Source organism: Rhincodon typus, chromosome 7 (genome assembly GCF_021869965.1).
Source record: "Rhincodon typus isolate 14 chromosome 7, sRhiTyp1.1, whole genome shotgun sequence".
NCBI lineage: Eukaryota > Metazoa > Chordata > Chondrichthyes > Orectolobiformes > Rhincodontidae > Rhincodon > Rhincodon typus.
In genome coordinates this window covers 19,381,845-19,405,995 of record NC_063338.1, presented here as the reverse complement: position 1 = coordinate 19,405,995, position 24,151 = coordinate 19,381,845, and the positions used below count along the sequence as shown (strand labels likewise).

The following is a 24,151-nucleotide window of genomic DNA, read 5'->3' as shown; positions in this document are numbered from 1 at the left end:
GCAATTTAAACATGAATGTATAATCTAAAGATGAACTCCAACTGATGGGTTGGGTCCACTGGCATTCCAGCTTCGTCATTTCAAAACACATAAATAAATTGTTTTATTGTGCATTTGCCAAATTCAGGCCATGTCTTCTCTTCTTATTTTAAATGTACATTTCATTCGGAGGCTTTAAGAAGAACATATTTACACCTTGATCACCAACTTTTCAAATGCTCGCTCTAAATGAAAACACATTGAGTAAAAACTATTTCCACAAAATGGAACATGGTGTATTCAAACTCCAAGTCAGTCAGATCTGTCATGGCCTCATTGAATGGTGGAGCAGACTTGATGGGCTGAATGGCCTACTTCTGCTCCCTTGTGTTATCATCGAATCCCTACAGTTTGGAAACAGGTCATTCGGCCCTACAAGTCCACACCACCCATCTGAAGAGCATCCCAACCTAACTCATTCCCCTTACCCCTGCAGTTCCTATGTCTAACCCACCTAACCTGAACATCCCTGGACACTACGGGTAATTTCCCATGGCTAATCCACCTAACCTGCAGATCTTTGGACTGTGGGAGGAAACCAGAGCACCCGGAGAAAACCCGCACAGACACAGGGAGAATGTACAAACTCCACACAGAGAGTTGTCCAAAGGTGGAATCAAACCCGGGTCCCTGGCGCTGTGAGGCAGCAGCGCTAACCACTGAGCCAGTGTGCCACCCACATACAGTTTTATGTCCAGAGATAGTAGGAACTACCGATGCTGGAGTCTGAGCAAACAAGGTGTAGAGCTGGATGAACACAGCAGGCCAGGCAACATCAGAGGAGCAGGAAAGCTGACGTTTCGGGTCTGGACCCTTCTTCAGAAAAATGAACCTTGTTTTATGTCCATGCTGGATTTGCAGCATTTTCCCATATCTGCTAACAACGCTAAAATTTTAAGTATTGAGCCCATGTGTTGGATTCTGATGAAACGTCATTGACCTGGTACTCTACTGTTTTTCTCTATCCACAGATCCAATCAGACCTGCAGAATGTTTCCAGCATTTTCTGTATTTATCAAAGCTTTAATGCGATTGGTCGAGAGATAAATATTGGACACATCCCTGTTGTTTTGCCCTTCATTCCAAGGGACCTGAGAGGTCAGTCAGGATCTGAGATTAATAATAACAGCGTTGATAAATGATATCTTTGAAAATGTTTGTTCTGGAATAGAGATTGTTTTTGGAGTAAGTTAAACCCCAAGCCTCTGAAATGAGGTTCGGAACACGCCTTTCAGAGACAGGGGTAAGAATTGTGGCTGACTTGGTAGCAGAGATACATATCACATCAATAAAATTTACTGCTTGACCACCAACCGGCTGGACTCGCCCACCACCACACCACCCCGCATCCCCTCCACCCCCGATCCCCCCAACCGCCTCAACTGAGATATGCATCTCAGATTTTCCCTGGTAACTCTAGCCTTTCACAAACAAGAGCATTTCACTTGCTCCCAGGGTTGAAATGTGTCCTAAATACTAATTTTACTGTCTCCTTCCCTTCCAAGCATTGCATCCATTTTACTTTCCAAGTGAGGGGCTTGGAGGTCGGGGTGCTGCTTTATTTTCCTCCTCAAGATATGAAACCTGGTGCTTTCCTGGCAACTGGGTCCTGAAGGCAGGATGGATGTCGACCTTATTTGAAACTTTTAATTCTTTTTACTCTCTGAAAAGCAGGACAATTCTATTCGAACTGCAAAACCAAACAAGAGAAGCCTATATTTACAGACTGTCCAATGGGCGCGGACATTGCTGTCAAACTTTTATTCCCTCTGTCTAATGGCCCTGGAGAAGGTACTTTTCAGCCTCTTTTTTTGAATACAGCTGGGTGACTTGCTCAGCCTTTTCAGCAGCTAACACCAAAATTGGTGGTGAAGTGTACAGTGGAGAAGGTTATCATATAAGTTGATGGACCGAGGAGTGGCAAATGGAGTTTAATTTAGATAAATGTGAGGTGTTACATTTTGGAAAGGCAAATCAGGGCAGGACGTCGACACTTAATGGTAAGGTCCTGGGGAGTGTTGCCGAACAAAGAGACCTTGGGGTGAAGGTTCCTAGTTCCTTGAAGGTGGAGTCGCAGGTTGACAGGGCAGTGAAGAAGGTGTTTGCTACACTGGCCTTTATTGGTCAGTGCATTGTGTATAGGAGTTAGGGTTAGTCATGTTGCGGCTGTACAGAACATTGGTTAGGCCACTTTTAGAAAACTGCGTTCAATTCTGGCTCAATGCTATAGGAAAGATGTTGTTAAACATCACTCTCGTAGTCTGTCCAAGTCCTTCTGCAGCCTCCCTGCTTTCTCAACAAGACCTGCCCCTCCACCTATCTTTGTCTTATCGGCAAACTTAGCAACATTACACTCAGTGCCTTTGTCCAAATCATTAAGGTATAATGGGAATAGTTGTGGTCCCAATACTGATCCCTGTGGAACTTCACTAGTCACCAGCTGCCATCCTGAAAAAAGACCCCTTTATCCCCACTCTCAGCCTTTTGCCAGTCAGCCAATCCTTTCTTCATGCCAGTACCTTGCCGTTATCACTATGGGCTCTCAGTTAGCAGCCTCCTACGCAGCACCTTGTCAAAGGCCTTCTGGAAATGTAAAATGATCACACCTGTCGACTCTCCTTTGTCTAACTTGCTTCTTACTTCCTCAAAGAATGCTAGCAGATTTGTCAGGCATGACCTCCCCTTGATGAAGTTGTGCTGTCTTAGCGCTATTTTACCACGCACTTCTAAGTACTCTGCAATCTCATCCTTAAAAATGGACTCCAAAATCTTACCAACAGCCGAGGTCAGTCTAACTGGCGTATAATTTCCTGTCTTCTGCCTTACTCCCTTTTTAAACAGGAGTGTTACATTAGCCATTTTCCAGTCTTTTGGGACCCTCCCTGACTTCAGTGATTCCTGAAAGATCACCGCCAATGCCTCCACAATCTCCTCAGCCATCTCCTTCAGAACCCTGTGGAACAGTCCATCTGGCCTGGGTGATTCATCCACCTTCAGACCTTTCCACTTACCCAGCACCTTTTCCTTAGTGATGGTCATTACACTCATCTCTGTCCCCTGACTCCCTTTAAGTTCTGGTATGTTGCTGGTGTCTTTCACCATGAAAACTGATACAAAGTACCTATTCAGTTCCTCCACCATTTCTTTGTTCCCCGTTACAACTTCTCCACCCTTGTTTTCCAATGGTCCAATGTCGACTTTTGCCTCTCTCTTATCTTTTATTTATCTAAAAAAAGACTCTTGCAGTCTTCTTTTACCATTCCTAACTTGTTTCCCTTCATATTTCATCTTCTCCTGCTGTTTAGTTATCCTCTGCTGCTTTTTAAAGGTCTTCCAATCCTCTGGCTTCCCTCTAATCTTCACCACATTGTATGCTTTATCTTTCGCTTTTATGCTGTCCCTGACTTCCCTTGTCATCCATGGTTGTCTTGTCCTCTCTTCACTATGTTTCTTCTTCTTTGGGCTGAATTTCTGCTGTGCTACCCGAATTACCTCCACAATCTATTGCCATTGCTGCTCCATTGTCTTCACTCCGAAGCTTCTCTTCCAATCAACTCTGGCCAGCTCCTCCCTCATGTCTTCTCCCTCAGGTCCTGTGCTCGAAGGCTGGTCTGACCCTGAGCACTGCAGTCTCCATCATCAGTGGAGTAAGCCTCAGCAGGAAGGGAGATTGAACCCTGTGTTATTGGCACCAAGCTGATCCACACCAGCAGACCAGCATTGTCCTGTCCTCCACCTCATAGCCCCACACCCCCAGCCCATCCCTCCAAAACTTTACCATGGCAAAGTTTTCTTTTCCGCAATGTTTAAAATACAGCAAATTCTCAACATCACAACATCACAAACACTTTAATAGCTGGCATGTTATATGTGACACAAGTAACAATGATACATAGTGTATACAAAACATGCAACATTATAAATCCGCAGTGTTATTTTACAAACAGTGATAATTTACAATCCCTTTTCAGGGATCGTCAACATGGTTTTGTGCGTGGGAAATCATGTCTCATTAGCTTGATTGAGTTTTTTGAAGAAGTAATGAAAAGGATTGATTTGAGCAGAGCGGTGGACATGATCTATATGGACTTCAGTAAGAGGTTCAACAAGGTTCCTCATGACAGACTGGTGATGGAATACAGGGAGAACTAGCTATTTGGATACAGAATTGGCTCAAAGGTAGAAGACTGATGGTGGTGGTGGAAGGTTGCTTTTCAGACTGGAGGCCTGTGACCAACAGTGTGCCACAAGGATCGGTGCTGGGTCCACAGCTTTTTGTCATTTACGTAAATGATTTGGATGTGAACATAGGAGGGATGGTTAGTAAGTTTGCAGATGGACACTAAAATTGTAGGTGTGGTGGACAGTGAAGAAGGTTACCCCAGAGTACAACGGGATCTTGATCAGATGGGGCAATGGGCCAAGAAGTGGCAAATGGAGTTTAATTTGGATAAATGTGAGGCGCTGCATTTTGGAAAGGCAAATCAGGCCAGGACTTATACACTTAATGGTAAGGTCCTGGGAAGTGTTGCTGAACAAAGACCTTGGAGTGCAGGTTCACAGTTCCTTGAAAGTGAAGTTGCAGGTAGATAGGATAGTGAAGAAGGCGTTTGGTATACTTGCCTTTATTGGTCAGTGCATTGAGTATAGGAGTTGGGAGGTCGTGTTGCAGCTGTACAGGACATTGGTTCAGCTGCTTTTGGAGTATCGCGAGCAATTCCGGCCTCCCTCCTTTAGAAGGATGTTGTGAAACTTGAAAGGGTTCTGAAAAGAGTTACAAGGTGTTGCCAGGGTTGAAGGATTTGAGCTATAGGGAGAGGCTGAATAAACTGGAGTTATTGTCCCTGGAGCATCAGAGGCTGAAGGGTGACCTTATAGAGGTTTATAAAATCATGAGGGACGTGGATAGGGTAAATAGTCAAGGTCTTTTCCCTGGGGTGGCGGAGTCCAAAACTAGAGGGCATAGGTTTAAAGTGGGAGGGAAAAGATATAAAGGGACCCAAGGAGCAACTTTTTCACGCAGAGGGTGGTGCTTGTACAGAATGAGCTGCCAGAGGAAGTAGTGGAAGCTGGTACAATTACAACATTTAAAAGGCATCTGGATGGGTATATGAATAGGAAGGGTTTAGAGGGATATGGGCCAAATGCTGGCTTTTATATAGGATATGGGGTCGACATGGACAAGTTGGACCGAAGGGTGTGTTACCATATCTCTATGACTGTATGACTGTAAATGCTTATGCATTTATGTGGATTTAGACATTTTGACCATCCTTTGTTTTTTAAACTTTCGACAAGGCAGCATCTGAAATCACAAGATTTCAGCTAACAACATGCACAATTTTTTGTACAAAAGGCTGCAGCCTCAAGCTTCACTGAAACAGCCTTTCACACTTCATTTCCAGGTTTTTGGGGAACACCGGGGTTGTAATCTGTGCAGACCAGTACCTTGTTTCTTTCACTTTATATGTTGCTTATCAAAATTTGTGTTAGTTTGTTTGTTTTGTACACTGGGGTATTATTCATGAAGGTCTGAATATTTTAATGGTCTGGTTTACCTTTGTCAAGAACAGCATTGCTGCCTGCTGAAAATCCATCAGACTTCGGGATACTGTGGAATGTCAATTGGAATCAAAGGAGAAATCCCAAGTCTCACCCATGGTATTTAGCATTTCTGTTGCTCTCCTTTAAAGCCAAGGTTTATCATGGTTTTCACTGTTTGAAACAGACTCTGAAACACTCTGAAGAAGAGTCTAGGCCCGAAACGTCAGCCTTCCTGCTCCTCTAATGCTGTTTGGCCTGCTGTGCTCATCCAGCTCTACACCTTGTTATCTCTGAAACACTCTGTTCAGTTTTTAATCTCCTGCTCCCCGTTTTCATCTGGGTCTGTGTGGTTCAAACCTTTCAAGCATTTTCTGAGTCTTGGAAAGGAAGTTTCAAGCGATGACTTCACAAGCTTCAAAATCTCCCCTCCCCCTACCGCATCCCAAAACCAGCCCAGCTCGTCCCCGCCTCCCTAACCTGTCCTTCCTCCCACCTATCCCCTCCTCCCACCTCAAGCCCCACCCCCATCTCCTACCTACTAACCTCATCCCGCCCCCTTGACCTGTCCATCCTCCCTGGACTGACCTATCTCCTCCCTACCTCCCCACCTACACTCACCTTTACTGGCTCCATCCCCACCTCTTTGACCTGTCTGTCTCCTGTCCGCCTATCTTCTCCCTATTTATTTCAGAAACCCCTTCCCCTCCCCCATTTCTGAAGAAGGGTCTAGGCCCGAAACGTCAGCCTTCCTGCTCCTCTGATGCTGCTTGGCCTGCTGTGTTCATCCAGCTCTACACCTTGTTATCTCAGATTCTCCAGCATCTGCAGTTCCTACTATCTCTGAAACATTGAAGTTGTACTTCATAATGGCTGAATTTGCCTTTTCCGTTCAAATCTGGGTCATTCTTAACTTTGAGTTCTTCTCCCTGGTTTTGAGTCCTCTTTTTCAGGAGAGCCAGTCTTCGCAAGGTCTACTTTTGTGTGAGCACTTCATTTTTCTGGTAAGTTAAATCTTCTTTAGCTTCTTGAAGAACTTCCTTAAGGTAGTGTCAAAGTTTAGCTAAGAAAGGTAATTGCTCCTTTTCCCTTTCTCCTCCAACCTAGTCTATTGCATCTGGTGGTCCCCATGTGGTCTTCTCTCTGTTGGTGGGCTTAAATGTAGACTAGGCGACTGTTTTGCTGAGCATCTCCACCTAGCCTGTAACAGCCAACCTAACTTCCTGGTCACTGCCCATTTCAACACCCCCCCCACCCCCGACTCCCCCTCCAACATGTCTGTCCTCGGCCTCCTCCAGTGTCGCTGCGACTCAGAATGCAAATTTGAAGAACAACACCTTATTTTCCGCCTGGGCACCCTACAGCCCGAAGGACTCAATATTGAGTTCTCCAATTTCAAATAACCTTTCCACCCATCCCCCCAGCTCCCCTTCCAGCCCCACCTCCTCCCTTCCGTTCCACCTTCTGACCCTCCCTTCCAGCCACCAACTGGATTCATCCCTTCCATCGACCAACCAGCTCGTACCTACTATCAGTGTCCACCTATCACCACCATTCTGCCTCCACCCCTCCCCCACCGAGTTATGTGCAGCTCCCCCTACCCCCACATCCAGTCCTGAAAAAGGGTAATACCTGAAACGCTGACAGCTCCCTTCCTCCAGATGCTGCCTGGCCTGCTGTGCTCATCCAGTCTCCAGTTTGTCTAATGCTCCTTTTCGTCCAGTTCACAATATTTCTTTTTTAAATTTCCTTTTGGTCTCTTTGCCCCCAGTGTATTCAAACAATCAAAATCAGGTGAGGTGGGTTAGCCATGGTAAAAACCCTCTGTGGGGTTATGGGGATGGGTTGGAGGGTGTGGGTCTGGGTGGGATGCTCTTTGGAGGCTTAGTGCAGACATGATGGGCTGAATGTCTTCTTCCTGCATTGCAGGGATGCTATAATTCTATAAATTTTATTCCCTAAAGAATAATTTCTTGGTTGTTTTAAGTTCTGTTCAAGATAACACATTGTTCCTGGCAGCTCTATGGTGGCAGCATTGGCCTCAGTGTTTCCATTCTGTTTTGAAGCACGTTTTTCCACTTGCTCCACGTAGCTTTAAATATGATTGCCAGCTTCTTTACCTCATCATAGGAAGGATATCATTAAGCTGGAGAGGGTTCAAAAGAGATTTACGAGGATGTTGCCGGGAATGGAGGGTTTGAGTTCTGGGGAGAGGCTGGATAGGCTGGGACTTTTCTCACTGGCGCGTAGGTAGTTGAGAATTGACTTTATAAAATAACGAGTGATATAGATAAGGTGAATGGCAGGTGTCCTTTCCCTAGGGTGGGGGATTTCGAGACTAGGGGGCATATTTTTAAGGTGAGACGAGAAAGATTTAAAAAAGACATGAGGGACAACTTTTTTTTACACAGTGGTTTGTGTGTGGAATGAGCTTCCAGAGGAAGTGGCGGATGTGAGTTACAATGTTTAAAAGACATTTGGATAAGTACATGAATAAAAAAAATCTTTGGAGGGATACAGGCCAAGCACAGGCAGGTGGGACTAGTTTTGTTTGGGATTACGGTCAGCACGGACGGGTTGGACCGAAGGGTCTGTTTCTGTACTGTATGACTCCATGACTCTATCTGGCTCATCCTTCTTCTGCATTTTTAATTCTGATCGCTTTACATCATCTCCCACATCAAATAAATTTCCCTTTTCAGCCTAATGCTCCAATGTCATTTATAAATTAAGTTTCCGATTCTGTGGACAGTTCTTTGATTAAAACATTAATTTTAGAGGCAGGTTTATGAGAAGCAGTTGAGTATTTCATATCACCCAGTATTTCTTGTACAATTTCAATTTGAACAACCTCAAAAGGCTTTGCGAAACCACTGATAGCATAGCGCCAGCCAAATAATTTACCAATGAGTGGGAAGGATGCCCACAATAACAGAAGCAGTGAATTAGCCACATTTTAAATGGGTATGAAACATAGGAACAGATGAAACAATTTCCATCAATGTCCTGAATCAACACTTTTTGTTGTATTCAGCAAATGGTTTGGAGAGAGCTGCACATCACTCGTCAACACTCGTCATTGCACAGATCCTGCGTCTCTATTCCTGCAGGAATCCCTTGAGTGGAACTGATAGGCAAAGCAATGGTAATGTCACCATAGACCCAGAGGACTATAGGGCTGCTCTATCATTAGACAGATGACTGGTGGTGAGTTTAAATTGAGGATAACCACACTCAGGCGAAGGGAGAGCCTGAGAATGTTGGACCTTTGTGGTGATGCAGCCAGTACAGAGATTGAACCTTCACTGTTGGCGTCACTCTGTATTGCAAAACCAACCATCCAGCCAACTGAGCTAACTGACCACACCAGTAACAGATCTGATGCTGCCGAGATGGTTGCTGTGGCTCTCCAATCTTTCACCTCCTGAATTAAAAAGAACATTGAGTGGCAGTTTGCCAGCATGTGTGACCATTTTTGATTGTGTGTGAATATGCCATGGTCTGGGAGGCTCTTCAGTTGCTATCTTCTCTCTTTCTGTCATTTATTTCTATACTTACGGTTACAGTGCACATAAATATCATTCTTTTGCAGTTTTTGAAGATGACTATCCAGTATATTAGTTGACATGGCTCTGATCGTACACTTCTTTATTCCCACGTAGGGCTTCAAGTGTCTTCTGGAGATAGTAAGAACAGCACTTGCTGGAATCAGACATAACACAGTGTTGAGCTGGATGAACACAGCAGGCCAGGCAGCATCAGAGGAGCAGGAAAGTTGACATTTTGGGTCAGGAAAGGGAGGGAGGTATCAGAGATGGTCCAGGTGAAGTTGAGGTTGGGGTGAAAAGTGTTAGTAAAGTTGATGAACTGTTCAAGCTCCTCATGGGAGCAGGAGGCACAGCCAATACAGTCATCAATGTACCAGAGGAAGAGGTGAGGGGTGCCCCACGCAGATGGTCTAAAAGCCCTCTGCTTCTTCCTCTCCCACAGGCCCAACCAGTCCCCCTCCACCAACACCCTCATCTGCTTAACTGAACTTGTCCTTACCTTCAACAACTTCTCCTTTAACTCCTCCCACTTCCTACAAGCTACAGACCCATGGGCACCTGCATGGGTGCGAGCTATGCCTGCCTCTTCGTAGGATACATGGAACAGTCCCTTTTCTGCTGTTACACCAGCACCATCCCTCACCTCCGCTCTACTTTACTAACACCTTTCACCCCAACCTCAAATTCACCTGGACAGTCTCCGATACCTCCCTCTCCATCTCCATCTCTGGTGACTGCCTCAACACTGACATCTATTTCAAGCCCACCGACTCCACGGCTACCTGGACTACACCTCCTCTCACTCACCTTCCTGCAAGAATGCGATCCCCTACTCCCAATTCCTCCACCTCCGCCGCATCTGCTCCCAAGATGGAGCGTTCCGCTCCTGCACATCCCAGATGTCTTCCTATTTCAAGGACCACAACATCCCCTCTCCGGTGATCGAAAATGCCCTCACCCGCATCTCTTGCATTTATCACGCTTCTGCCCTCAAACCCCCTGCCCCAACAAAAATAAAGACAGAGTCCCCCTTGTCCTCACGTATCACCCCACGAACCTCCGCATCCAGCATATCATTCTCCGCCACTTCTGCCACCTACAATCCAACCCCACCACCAAAGAGATATTTCCCTCCCCACCCCTATCTGCCTTTTGTAGGGACCGCTCACTCCGCGACTCCCTCGTCCGCTACACACTCCCCACTAACCCCACCACCCCCGGGTCCTTTCCCCGCAACCGCAGGAGGTGCTACACCTGCCTCTACACCTCCCCCCTCACCTCCATCCAAGGCCCAAAGCAAACTTTCCATACCTGACAGGGATTCATCTGTACACCCTCCAACCTGGTCTACTGTATCTGTTGCTCCCGATGAGGCCTCCTCTACATCGGTGAGAGCAAGCATAGACTCGGAGACCATTTCAAGGAGCATCTGCTCTCTGTATGTGACAATCAACAACACCTTCCAGTCACCAACCATTTTAACTCCCTCTCCCACTCCCTGGGTGACATGTCCATCCTGGGCTACCTCCAGTGTCACAATGACACCACCCACAAACTGGAGGAGCAACACCTCATGTTCCACCTCGGGAGCCTACAGCCTGATGGCCTGAACATAGAATTCACCAGTTTTGAAATCTCCCCGCCCTGGTCTCATCCCATGACCAACCCTCCCTATCATCGCCGCCTCCTTGACCTGACACAACATGTCCATCTTCTCTCCCACCTATCCGCCCCTCCTCTCCTCCCTCTATTTATTTCCCAGCTCCCTTCCCCCTGCCCATTTCTGAAGAAGTAACTTCTGGAGATGATTTTTCTGCATTGTTTAGGTTCCAATGATTCTGGATCCAGCTGGCAGAATAGCTCATTAAAAATAATGTAACAGCCAGAGTAAGTGTTGGAGGCTGGCACAATGACAACATTTAAAAGGCATCTGGATGGGTACATGAATAGGAAGGGTTTAGAGGGATATGGGGCAAGTGGGACTAGATTAATTTGGGATATCTGGTCAGCATGGATGAGTTGGACTAAAGGGTCTGCTTCTATGCTGTATATCTCTATGACTCCCTGATTCTAACGTCATTGGCACAGGCACTGGGACCAGGGTGGGCCTCATGTCTATCATTTTTATCGTGTGATTTGCTCTATCTAAAACCGCATTGTTTAGAGATATTGGTGCTGACATTAGTTTAGGTTATGGGTATTGGTTTAGGGTATTAGGGGGTTTATTATTGGGGTTTAGGCAAGTTACTGTTTTAGGGTTTAGGATATGGAGCTTGCTGCTTCCTTCTGTTGTGATAATTCTTTGATTCTCAAGTTATGCTTGATAATCCTTTCCCAATGAAACCCATGCAATCGACCTCCTTGTAAGTTTAATTTATGCATCCAGGGTCAGGTCAGAAGTCAAACAACACCAGTTTATAGCCCAACAGGTTTATTTGAAATCATAAGCTTCTGGAGTGTTGCTGCTTTGTCAAGTGAAGGGACTTACCAAGGTGATAGTGTCAAAACAGGACAGTGAGGAAGATTTTACAGATACAGAACAGTAATGGTAAGGTCACATGTCGTGCAACATGAACCCAGGATCACGGTTGAGGCCATCTTCATAGGTACGGAACTTGGCTATTAGATTCTGCTCGTCGATTCTGCGTTGTTGTGTATCTCAAAGGCCACCTTGGAGGATGCTTACCCGAAGATCGGAGGCTGAATGTCCATGGCAGCTCAAGTGTTCCCTAATGGGGAGGAGCACCACAACGACCTCCTCAGAAGGCAGACACAGGATACAACCGATACAGTACCCTTCATCGTCCAGTACTTCCCCAGAGCGGAGAAACTACACCATGTTCTTCACAGCCTTCAACATGTCATTAATGATGATAGGCATCTCGCCAAGATCATCCTTACGCCTCCACTTCTCACCTTCAAACAACAGCCAAATCTTAAACAGACCATCATACGCAGCAAACTACCCAGCCTTCAGGGCAACATAAACTACAACATCACACATCTCTGCTGTGGCAACCTTGGGGAGGTGATGGCCTAGTGATATTATCCCTGAACTGTTAATCCAGAGACCCAGATAATATTCCAGAGACCCGGGTTCGAATCCCGCCACGGCAGATGGTGGAATTTGAATTCAATAAATATCTGGAATTAAGAGTCTAACGATGACCGATTGTCGATTGTCGATTGTCGATTGTTGGAAAAACCCATTTGGTTCACTAATGCCCTTTAGGGAAGGGAACTGTCATCCTTACCTGGGCTGGCTTACATGTGGCTCCAGACCCACAGCAATGTGGTTGACTCTTAAATGCCCTCTGGGCAATTAAGGATGGGCAATAAATGCTGCCTAGCCAGTGATGCCCTCATCCCATGAACAAATTAAAAAAAACCTCTGCAAGACATGTCAGATCATTGACATGGATACTACCATCACACATGGGAATACCACCCACCACGTACATGGCAGATACTCACGTGACTCAGCCAATGTTGTCTGTCTCATATGCTGCAGACAAGGATGCCCCAAGGCATAGTATATTGGCGAGACCATGCAGATGCTACAATAACGATTGAATGGACACTGTACAACAATCACCAGACAGAGAAATGTTCCCTCCCAATTGGTCAAGAACATTCAGCCTCCTATCTTTGGGTAAGCGTGTTCCAAGGTGGCCTTCGAGATACACAACAATGCAGAATCGCCCAGCAGAAACTGATAGCCAAGTTCTGTACCTGTGAAGACGGCCTGAACCAGGATCTTGGATTCATGTGACCCCACCACACTGCTCCATATCTGTAAAATCTTCCTTGCTGTCCTGTTTTGACACCATCACCTCGATAACTTGTTATCATCTCTGTACCTTAATTAGTTTGTACAGTTTTGGATTACTTGTTACTTTGGTTAGACCCTCGGCATGCAACTCTTATAACTGGCATGTTATTCCAGCCATTTGGTTTGTCTCCAGCACCATCTTATTTTTAATTTTTTGTAATTATCTCTCTGCCTCGTGTATTCGGATTGTTGCTCATCCCTTCACTTGTTATTCACTTACTCACACCATCTGACACTCTTGATCACCTGCAGAGACATATTATTCGGTCTGTCGACACACCACTCACACCATTTGTATGATCTTTTGATCTCTCTGCCCATTGATCTCTCTGCCTATAAGTTCTGTGCCTGTGTGCTACCCTCTCACTTCTCCTGACAAAGGAGCAGTGCTCCAAAAGCTTGTGATTTCAAATAAACCTGTTGGACTATAACCTGGTGTCGTCTGACTTCTGACCTTGTCCACCCCCAGTCCAACACCGGCACCTCCACATCATATCCCAGGATAACATGAAGGTCATGTGGCAGGACACTGGAGGTCAGATTTACACACTAACACATGAACAACGAGCAGGAGTAGACCATTCAGCCCCCAAGCCTATTCTATCATTCAGTATGGGTCATGGCTGGTCTGGTTATCATGTCAAATCTGCATTCCCATCCTCTCATTCAAGGTTCCAGTTAAGGGGAGAGGCTGGATAGGCTGGGGCTTTTTTTTTTAGTGGAGTGTCGGAGGTTGAGGAGTGACCTTGTAGAGATTTATAACATCATGAGTAGTATAGATAAGGTGACTAGCAGGTGTCTTTTCCCTAGGGTTGGGGATTTCAAGACTAGGAGTTATATTTTTAAAGTGAGAGGAGAAAGATTTAAAAAGAGCGTGAGGGGCAACTTCTTTTTATACAGGAGTGGTTTTGGCTGTGGAATGAACTCCCAGAGGAAGTGGTGGATGTGGCTAGAGTTACAATGTTTGAATGACATTTTGATAAGTATATGAATAAGAAATGTTTGGAGGGATATGGGCCAATCATAGGCAGGTGAGACTAGTTTAGTTTGGGATTATGGTTGGCATGGGCTGGATGGACCAAAGGGTCTGTTTGCCTGCTGTATGACTATATGGCTATTCAGGGACTCTGCGTTCATCACCTTTTAACAAAAAAGAGTATCAAGGAATCAATACCCTCTGACAGAAGAATGTTTGCTTGTTCCCTGTTCCAACAAGGTGACCCCTGTTTGTTTAACAGTGGCGCTCACCTCTAGGTTCTCCCAGAGGTGGAAACATCATCTCCACATCTATCCAGTCAAGGTCCTGCATGATCTTATCGGTTTCAATCAAATCACCTCTGACTCTTCTAAACTCCAGCAGAAACAAGCCTAAGTGGTCCAACATTTCCTCATTAAACAACCCTTCCATTCCAGGTATGAGCCTGGGCTGCTTTGTTACAGAGCGACAAGATTGTGAATTGGTGAAAGGGGGAGTTTCAGAATTTGAATTTAGAATTAGGTTTATTGTCACATGTACTCAAGTACAGGAGTACAGTGAAAGGTTTACAGCTTCATGTTATGCGGAGAACGAGCGGAGCGATATGGCCAGTGTGCCCGGAGCGGATTGGGGATACCCAGTGTGCCCGGAGCGGATCGGGGATACACAGTGAGCCCGGAGCGGATCGGGGATACCCAGTGTGCCTGGAGCGGAACGTGGATAGCCAGTGTGCCCGGAATGGAGCTGGGATAGCCAGTGTACCCGGAGCGGAGCTGGGATAGCCAGTGTGCCCGGAGCGGATCGGGGATACCCAGTGTGCCCGGAGCGGAGCGGGGATACACAGTGTGCCCAGAATGGAGCAGGGATACACAGTGTGCCCAGAGTGGAGCTGGTATACCCAGTATGCCCAGAGCGGAGCAGGGATACCCAATGTGCCCAGAACGGAGCAGGGATACCCAGTGTGCCTGGAACAGAGCAGGGATACCCAGTGTGCCCGGAGCTGAGCGAGGATACCCAGTGTGGCTGGAGCGGAGCAAGGATACCCAGTGTGCCCGGAGCGGAGCGAGGCTATCCAGTGTGCCCGGAGTGGTGCTGGGATACCCAGTGTGCCCGGAGCGGAGCAGGGATACACAGTGTGCCCGGAGTGGAGCTGGGATACCCAGTGTGCCCAGAGCGGAGCAGGGATACACAGTGTGCCCAGAGTGGAGCTGGGATACCCAGTGTGCCCGGAGTGATGCTGGGATACCCAGTGTGCCCGGAGCGGAGCAGGGATACCCAGCGTGCCCGGAGTGGAGTTGGGATACCCAGTGTGCCCGGAGTGGAGCTGGGATACCCAGTTTGCCCAGAGCGGAGCAGGGATACCCAGTGTGCCCAGAGCGCAGTGGGGACAGCGAGCATCCCCGGAGTGGAGCGGGGAAAGTTGTTGGACTGGGGACGGTGCCGGGGATCAGCTGTTTTGAGCCCAGTCAGTCCACATGTGGAAGCTCTCTGCGTTGATCCACTGCAGGCCCTTTATCGAAAGACCATAATGTTTATCTTTTTAACAGTAGTTCTTATTTTTCTAATTGATACTATGATGTAACTATTTTCTTTATTTTTCTATTTCATAACTAAGATTCATGTAAAGTCTTGGACTACTTGTCTGAAATTTATCTTTTTACTTGAAGTTACTAATTTAAATCGAAAGTCCCTTAGAATCTTGTAGGCTGCGCCAAACAAACAAATCAAGATTTCTGCAGCACAGCAGGTGAGATCAGCTCACTGGGTTTAGTAACTGACTGATAGGATAGAGATATAAGACCCAGGGGAATAATTGAGAAAGTTTATGCGCTCTATTATTGGTGCTTGGTGAAGTCTAGTAACACTGTAAGTTTGGTGAGTAGGGAGTTCAGAGAGAAGGGAAGGAGAGCTTTTCATCCTCTTTCTTTCTCTGTTGTCAGCCTCAACAAGAGCAGGAGACGAAAAGCTGCACAAGACAGGTGAATCCTGAAAATATTCTAAAGCGATAACGCAGGGAAAACATAAGCTCACCAAGTGAGACTAGGAGCCACTGCAAAACATGTGGATATCTTGGTAGGTAAGACAGGTGAGTATTTCTACTGTCCAGTCTTTAATGTAAAAATTGGTCTCTAGGTTAAAAATGTTTAAAGTATAATAAATAAGGTCAGGTCCCTGGTATATAATTAATATTCTTTAAACTAGATGAAATGAATGGAAAATAATCATTGAAGAGTAAGTTACGGCAGGGTGGCTTTGACCTGGTGAAATGCTCCTCCCGTACAATCTGGGAAATCAGGGAAACATCCTTTCTCCGGAGTCACCATGTTTACAGGAAGTTATCCCGCTGCAGCTACAGAACACCTGTGTTTTGGATCTGGAGCAGCGGCTGGAGTAACTATAAGGCTGAGGTCTTCATGGATAGCGCAGACGGTGAAGTGGTCACATCGCAGTAAAGAGTGCACAGGCAGAAAGGGAATGAGTGACTGCCAGGCATTGTAAAAGCTCCAGGCAGGTAGTGCAGGAGTCCACTGGGGGCATCTCCTCTCTGACAGATTTTCCTTTACGGATACTAGCATTGAGGGGGAAACGTCTGTGGCACTGGGAGTGGCTCTGTGGCATGCGTTGGTGTTGGGTTGATGGGGGGGAAACAGTTGGAAAAAATGTGCATGAGAGCAATAATGCAAGGGGATTCCATGATAAGGGGAACATATAAACTGTGGTCACAGTTGTGACATCAGGATAGTACCTTGCCTCCCTGGTGCCAGGATCAAGAAATCGCTGAAAGACTATAGGACATCCTGAAAGTGAAGGAAGAACAATCAGACGTTATGGTCGATATCAGTACCAACAAAATAGATGAAGAGATGACGTCCTACAAATACAGGTTTGGTTAGTAAGTTTGCAGATGACATCGAAATTGGAGGTGCAGTGGTCAGCAAAGGAGGTTACCGCAGAGTACAATGGGATCTTGATCAGATGGGCCAATGGGCCGAGAAGTGGCAGATGGAGTTTAATTTAGATAAATATGAGGTGCTGCATTTTGGAAAGGCAAATCAGGGCAGGACTTATACATTTAATGGTAAGGTCCTGGTGAGTGTTGCTGAACAAAGAGACCTTGGAGTGCAAGTTCACAGTTCCTTGAAAGTGGAGTCGCAGGTAGACAGGATAGTGAAGAAGGCATTCGGTATGCTTGCCTTTATTGGTCCTACATGGAATATCGGAGTTGGGAGGACATATTGTGGCTGTACAGGACTTTGGTTTGGCCACTTATGGTGTGTTTTGCATGCAATTCTGGTCTCCCTGCTATAGGAAGGATGTTGTGAAAGTTGAAAGGGTTCAGAAAAGATTGACAAGGATGTCGCCAGGGTTGGAGGGTTTGAGCTGTAGGGAGACTCTGAATAGGTCGGGGCTACATTTCCTGGAGTGTCGGAGGCTGAGGGGTGACCTTTAGAGGTGTATATAATCATGGGAGGCGTGGATAGGGTAAATAGACAAGGTCTTTTCCCCAGGGTGGGGGAGTCCAAAACTTGCGTGAATAGGTTTAAGGTGGGAGGGTAAAGATTTATAAGGGACCTAAGGAGCAAGGTTTTCACTCAGAAGGTAGTGCGTGTATGGAATGAGCTGCCAGAGGAAGTTGTGGAGGCTGGTACAGTTACAACATTTAAAGGGCATCCGGATGGGTATATGAATAGGAAGGGTCTAGAATGATAATGGCCAAATGCTGGCAAATGAGACTATATTTATTTAAGATATCCGGTTGGCATGGATGAGTGGGACCAAAGGGTCTGTTTCCATGCTGTACATCTCTATGACTCTACGACAACACAAGGAGCTACAAAATAAGTGATGACTTAGAATCTTGGTAGTAATCTCTGCAATAAGACATCCTTGTTCTGTATTCAAACTCTTCTGCAATGGAGGTCAAAATAGCACTTGCCTTCCTAACTGTTTGCTGTACCTGCATGCTTGTCTTCAGTGACCAGTGTACAAGGGCACACAAGACCCTTTGTACATCAACATTTCCTTTTCTATCAACATTTAAATAATAGTCCGCCATTCTGTTTTCCTACTGAAGTGGACATCTTCAAATTTATTCAAGTCGTACCGCATCTGCCTATTTGCCCAACTTATATCAGTCACCTTGAAGCCTTTTGGTATCCTCTTCACCACTCCCTTTCTCACCTGGTTTTGTGTCATCAGCAAACTTGGAAATATTATATTTGATTTCCTCATCCCAGTCATTGACACATATTGTGAATGGCCAGCGATCCCAACGTTTTGTGCCAGCAAGATCAGGAATTTGAGAAGAGACTGCCTTAACATGTTGCTGTAGAGGTTTAGATTCTTGAGGCATTGGGATTCATTGTGGGGGAGATGGGACCTGTTCAAGCTGGACAATTGCACCCCAGCAGGACTGACATCAATATCCTCACAGGGGCATGAGCTAGTTCAGTGGGGGAATGTTTAAAGTAGAGTGGCAGTGGGCTGGGAACGTGAACGGGAAGGCAAGTCTGAAGGAATCAAAGATGGAAACAAAAGATAGAAAAGTCGAAAGCAAAAGGAGATGACAGAGGGAAGAAGGGCTATCAGCAAATAGGGTCGTGATTCAAAAAAGAAAGGATGAAACTGTAAAGAAGAGAAATTTAAAGGTCCCAAAGCTGAATACGTGGAACACTCGTAATAAGGTGGACAAATTAACAGTGCAGATAAATATACATGGGTAGGATATGATTGTGATACTAGAAATATGGCTGCAGTGTTACCAAGGCTGGGAGTTGGATATTCAAGGCTATCAAATCTTAATGAAGGATGGGCAAAAAAGGAAAAGGAGATGGCATGGCATTGATAGAGGATAATGAAAACAATGTATTAATGAGAAAGGTTCTTGGTGCAGAAAATCTAGGTGTAGAATCAGTCTGGACAGAGCTCAGAAGTAATAAGGGGCGGAAGGTATTAATGGGTATTGTCTATAGGCTTCCAAACAATATTGGTGAGCTAGGGGATGGCTGCATTCAGAAAATATGCAACAAAGGTGCTAGTCAGTATAAGGTTTCCTTAATTTACATATAGACTGAGCAAACCACATGAGCAATAAACCTGCGACGGATGAATTCCTGCAATGTTTACGAGAAGGTTATTTAGACCAGTACATTGAAACTATCTTAGGTTTCATTTTGTGCAATGAGAAGGGGTCAATTAGGAATGGTGTTATGAGGGTTCTTTTAAGAAACAGTGATCATATCATGATAGAATTCTTCAATGGGGTAGAAATTGTAGTCCAATCATAAACTAGGGTCCTCAACTTAAACAAAAGAAATTCTGAAGATATGAGGGCTGCAATAGGCTGGGTAACCTCATTGAAAGGCATGATAGTGGATGGGCAATGGTTAGTATTTAAGAGATTATCACATGCATTGTAATAGTTATTGCATTCCTTTTGAGCGAAAGAACACAAGAATAAGTAGCCCAACCACGGCTAATGAAAGATCGTTAGTTTTAGATCGAAAGAGAAGTCACATAAAGATGCTTGATGAAAAGCAAACTTGAGGGCTGTGAGCAATTTTGAAATGCAGCAAAGGAGGACCAATAAGTTAATTAAAGAAGAAAAGTAGAATACCCCACTTGCTACTTCTTTATTCGCTCACTTAAACAATCTATATCTGTTTAGTCTCCATTACATAAACAATATTACTTATTTCTGGGCAGGAAAGCCACATGTATACTTTAGTTTGAGGCAGCTGGACAATTAAGGGAGTTGGGGTTAGGGGAGCTCCTCAATGCAAAACATCAGCAAATCTTGGAACTGACTGAACTGAGCCAAGTTAGCTCATCTTTTAAAAAAACGTTTCATTCCAGACCAGTACTGTCATCTCCAGGTTTACTGACCTCCTAGTTTTACTATTTTATCCCTTGTAGAGAGTTTTTAAAGGAATTGATGAGGAGTGAATGGGTTAAGGAAGATATACATGAGGGTGGAGGTCTTATTAATAGATTGGAAGTCTTATGAAATTTGGGATGTCATTAAAACAGCTGGCAGGTTTATTCAGAGATTTGGGCAATTACTAAAGAAGCTTGGGGCTTCAGGGGTTTATTCAGAAGCTCATGGTTGCGCAGAATATAAGCCACTTGGATATGGCTACAGGATATATTAAGGGATTGAGGTTTTCATGGGAATGGAGATCAAACAGATTTGGGTGTGTTAAAGCCACTCTGAATCATAGAATCCTTACAGTGTGGAAGCAGGCCACTCAGCCTGTCGAATCCACACTGACCCTCTGAAGAGCATCCCATCCAAACCCAGACCTCTACTCTATCGCTCTAACCCCACACCTACATGGCAAATCCACCCAGCCTGGACACTGCGGACAATTTCCCATGGCCAATCCACCCTAACCTGCACATCTTTGGACTGTGGGAGGAAACTGGAGCACCCGGAGGAAACCCACACGACAGGGGCAGAACGTGTAAACTCTTATGCAGACAGTCACCCGAGGGTGGAATCGAACCCGGGTCCCTGGCGCTGTGAGCCACCGTGCCGCCCCCTGGTCTGCATGCAAGGGAGTTGCTCAGGTGTTTGAGGGGTGTTAAGGGAGCGGTGGGTACAGCTCCAACAATGCTGGTTAAACTTGACATCACCAACCAGGGCAACGCAACGTGCTCAGGGATTTTTGGGGAGGGGGTCATAGATTTTGCAGTGAGTTGTTGGTGTGAAGGGGGAAAACAAATTTGCATGAAGGAACTGGAATGTAACAGCTGAGGCATTGGAAGGGGGATCTTAAAGCAGCGGGAAAGGTTGCTGGAGCAGGTCAGGGGCACGAAGCAGTGGCTGGAGGCGGTACATCAATGAGGACACGTGCTTGCGTGCGCGGGCGAGCTCGTGTACGTGCGGGTGTGTCGTTTGTGGCCAGGCACCGCGCTGGGCGACTCGGCGTCTCCGGACGTGCGGCGGCGGGTCACGAAGGACCCCGCAACCGACAAGGATGGCGGCGCGGAGGCTGCTGGCGGCGGCGGCCTGGGGAGTCCGACAGTCCCTTCAACCCGGGGTCAGTGTGGTCACATCCCCGGGGGGGAAGAGAAAGAGGGGAAGAGAGAGAGAGAGAGAGAGAAAGGATGGGATGGGCGGAAAAGAAAAGAGAGGGGGAGGGGAGATGAGCAAAGTGTCAGGGGCAGGTGGAGGTCACCGGGGGAAGGGACAGAGAGCACAAGGAGCCAAAAGGAAAATTAAAACAAACTGTTGGGCAAGTCTTGCAGTTAGGGCACGAAATAGAATCTGCTGAGAGCAGGTTTAGCAACGCAGAGCTGGGGATACACGAGTCGCTGTGCAGTGTTATCTTCCCGTTACAATCTGTAACTTCCAGGCCCAATATATCACCCCCACTCTTCCCCCCCCCCCCCCCCACCCCCTCGCTACCAAACTTCACCTTCAATCCTAGAAAGCAACTGTGCTTCAGGGAAGATGAGCGCAGGAGGACATGCCAAGAGCAACACCAGGCGTAACTAAAGTTGAGGACTTTAACCTTGCCAAGTGTCTGGTGTGGAGGTGCCGGCGCTGAACTGGGGTGGACAAGGTCAGAAGTCACACGATACCAGGTTGCAGTCCAACAGGTTCATATTGAACTCACAAACTTTTGTGGTGCTGTTCCTTCGCCAGCATCGTAACCTGGCGTTGTGTACTTCTGACTTTGCGAAGTGACAAGAGAGGACTTTGTGCATGCCAAACAGCAAATGATGGAGCTAGGCAGTTCCACAACCAGCGGGTCACCTCTAAGCTGTGCAGTCCTGCCGCAGCCAGTTGTGAATGGTGATGGGCAGTCAATGAAATAACTGCAGAAGGTCGCTTCACAAATATCCACATCCTCATTGTTGGGGGAGCCTCGTCTTTTTTAGTGCAAAAGACAAGTATATGCATCCAGTTTCAGAGAGTGGGTGCCAAGTGGATGACACATCTCGGTTTACTCTAGAGGGCCCCAGCATCAAAGACATCAGATTTTAACCAATTTGATTCATGCCACATTATATCAAGAAAGGGCTGAAGTTCCTTGGTACTGAAAAGGTGATGGGTTCTGACAGTATTCCTGCAATAGTACTGAAGACTTGCACTCCAGAACAAGCTAAACCCCTAGCTCAAGCTATTCCAGTGTCGCTACAACACTGCTATTTAGCTGGCACTGTGAAAGATTGCTGTGGTTTGTTCTGCCCACAAAAGAGGAGGATAAATTCAATCCTGCTATTTATAACCACTGCAAATCAGGCCAATGGCTCGCTGTTAATAAAAGCTATGTGTAGTTAAGAGAGATGTGTTTTCCTGCATCTCTCTCAGTTTGTGTTTTTCTGCTTTGGGCTCCAGGCTCGGATCCACATGACTCCCCACAGAGAGCTGAGGTATGGTTGGTTGGCATACATGTTAGGTGACACAACAATGCGAAAGTTCAAGGACAACAGTAAAATCATCACCATTGATGGAAACCTTGCGTCTGGAAAAGGTGCCTTAGTGAAAAGCTTGGCTGAGAAACTAGGTAAAATGCTGGGGTTGTTTTATTTTTCTCACACCAAATGTTAAACATCTCTTCATTGTTTGTGCTTCTGTTTTCTGTGCTCTATTGCTTGTTGGACGGTTTAGGTTATAGATGTAGTGCAATTGATGTTTGTTATTGTATTACTGGATAATGAGGGCTGAAACATGTTGCAATGAACAACCATAGTTTATAACCTCTCCAAAGCAATCTCCTGGAAATTTTGAGTAATCACAAATAAAACTGAAACATCTCCCAAAACTGTAAGTGCAGTTGAGCAAGTCCTGCTGTTATTGAGGGCAATATGCAACATTGACTGCATTTGTAGTTTAGTTCCAGGTAATGTGGTTTGAAAATTATTTTGCTGCTCTTTTCCTAAAGAGGAACTTGATCAAAGCTGCTTGTAAATTTTCTGTGATGTGCCACAATCACAGTAAGGATTGTTCTCATTTAATGAGAAATTCAATAATCCCAGAAATTTAACTGAAAGAACCAGAACCATAAAATCTCTCAATTGTAAACAAAACAATCTTTGTCTACCTTCTCTGGACTACCAATGCTAATATATCTTTCCTTCAGTAAACGGCCCAAAAGTATCTCAGCTGCGGTTTGACTAATGTTTTGCATAGTTTTCTTCATAACATCATTAGTTCACAGTAATGCTATTTTAAACAATACCATTTTCTGTAATTGAAAAGGATTACTTGCAAAGTGTTTTTTTCTACCATGAAATGCTTTACATGTCACAAAGATGTGAAATATGCTATACGACAGCAAGTATTTTGTCTTATTTGAAATACCATGTTCTTATTGCAATTTATCAACGCTCTGCTTTCTTCAGACATGTTGTATATCCCTGAGGTTGATATTCATTACTGGGACTGGAAGACAGGTGATGGCCAGAAGTTAAGTTCTGCATTTAATGGTAACTGCAGTGTGGAAAAGTTTTACAAGGACCCTAAATCTCCAGATGGAAATTCCTATCGGCTGCAGAGTTGGATGTACCACCTTCGGACCCTGCAGTACTCTGACGCTCTGGAGCACCTTCTTCAAACAGGTGTGGACTTGAAAAGAAACTATTTATTTTTCTTACAAAAGCGAGAAGTCCAAATTTAAATAAATTTCTGGTGTGGCAGTTTATTTTCCATTAAGAAGGAGCAATTGTAAATTCATTTCACTCTGACTACTGACACTATAGGATTCTCCCATAAGATATTCAGAGTTTTATCTCCCAAGAGTTGGGCCTGGATTTTCATCAAGGCAGAATGACTAGGGAGTCTTTTGAAATCAGTGTATCTGCCCAGATTCTGGGATCCTGGCTCTATCCCCAATTCTTCCAGTTTTCAGTGCCTTTTCTTCATGGGTAAGCCCGGTTCAGGTTTTGAGGCCATATCCAGTATTCCAGACCTGGCTGGCTCCATTATAGGTTTGTGGGATCTCAGCCAGGACAGCGTAGTGATTCTTGGTTGAGAGTCCAGAAACTCATTAGGGTGGTAAATCACTTTGGTCCCAGGTGATTGAAAATTTCTCTGCCTCTCTGATCTCTGCTGCCAATTGCATAATATTCATTTACATAAGAGGTTTCAAGTGTTTACAGTTTTTGCCATTGACACTTTAAATGTTCCGGGTAATTTAACACTTTTATTCCTTTAAGTGCAAGGACTTTCCATTAAAATTATTCATAGACTTTCTACAAAGAAAG

General features: G+C 45.5%; 1 protein-coding gene across 1 annotated transcript in view; it reads left to right on the top strand.

Annotated features, from left to right (window-relative positions):
• The first annotated feature begins 20,836 nt into the window (after positions 1-20,836).
• The window catches only part of ndufa10 (NADH:ubiquinone oxidoreductase subunit A10), a 51,463-nt gene continuing 48,148 nt past the window's right edge, over positions 20,837-24,151 (top strand). The window contains exons 1-3 of the mRNA XM_048598721.1: positions 20,837-20,979; positions 22,284-22,452; positions 23,291-23,506. Coding sequence (XP_048454678.1) covers positions 20,917-20,979; positions 22,284-22,452; positions 23,291-23,506 — 448 coding nt within the window. The 5' untranslated portion in view covers positions 20,837-20,916. The remainder of the gene's footprint in view (positions 20,980-22,283; positions 22,453-23,290; positions 23,507-24,151) is intronic.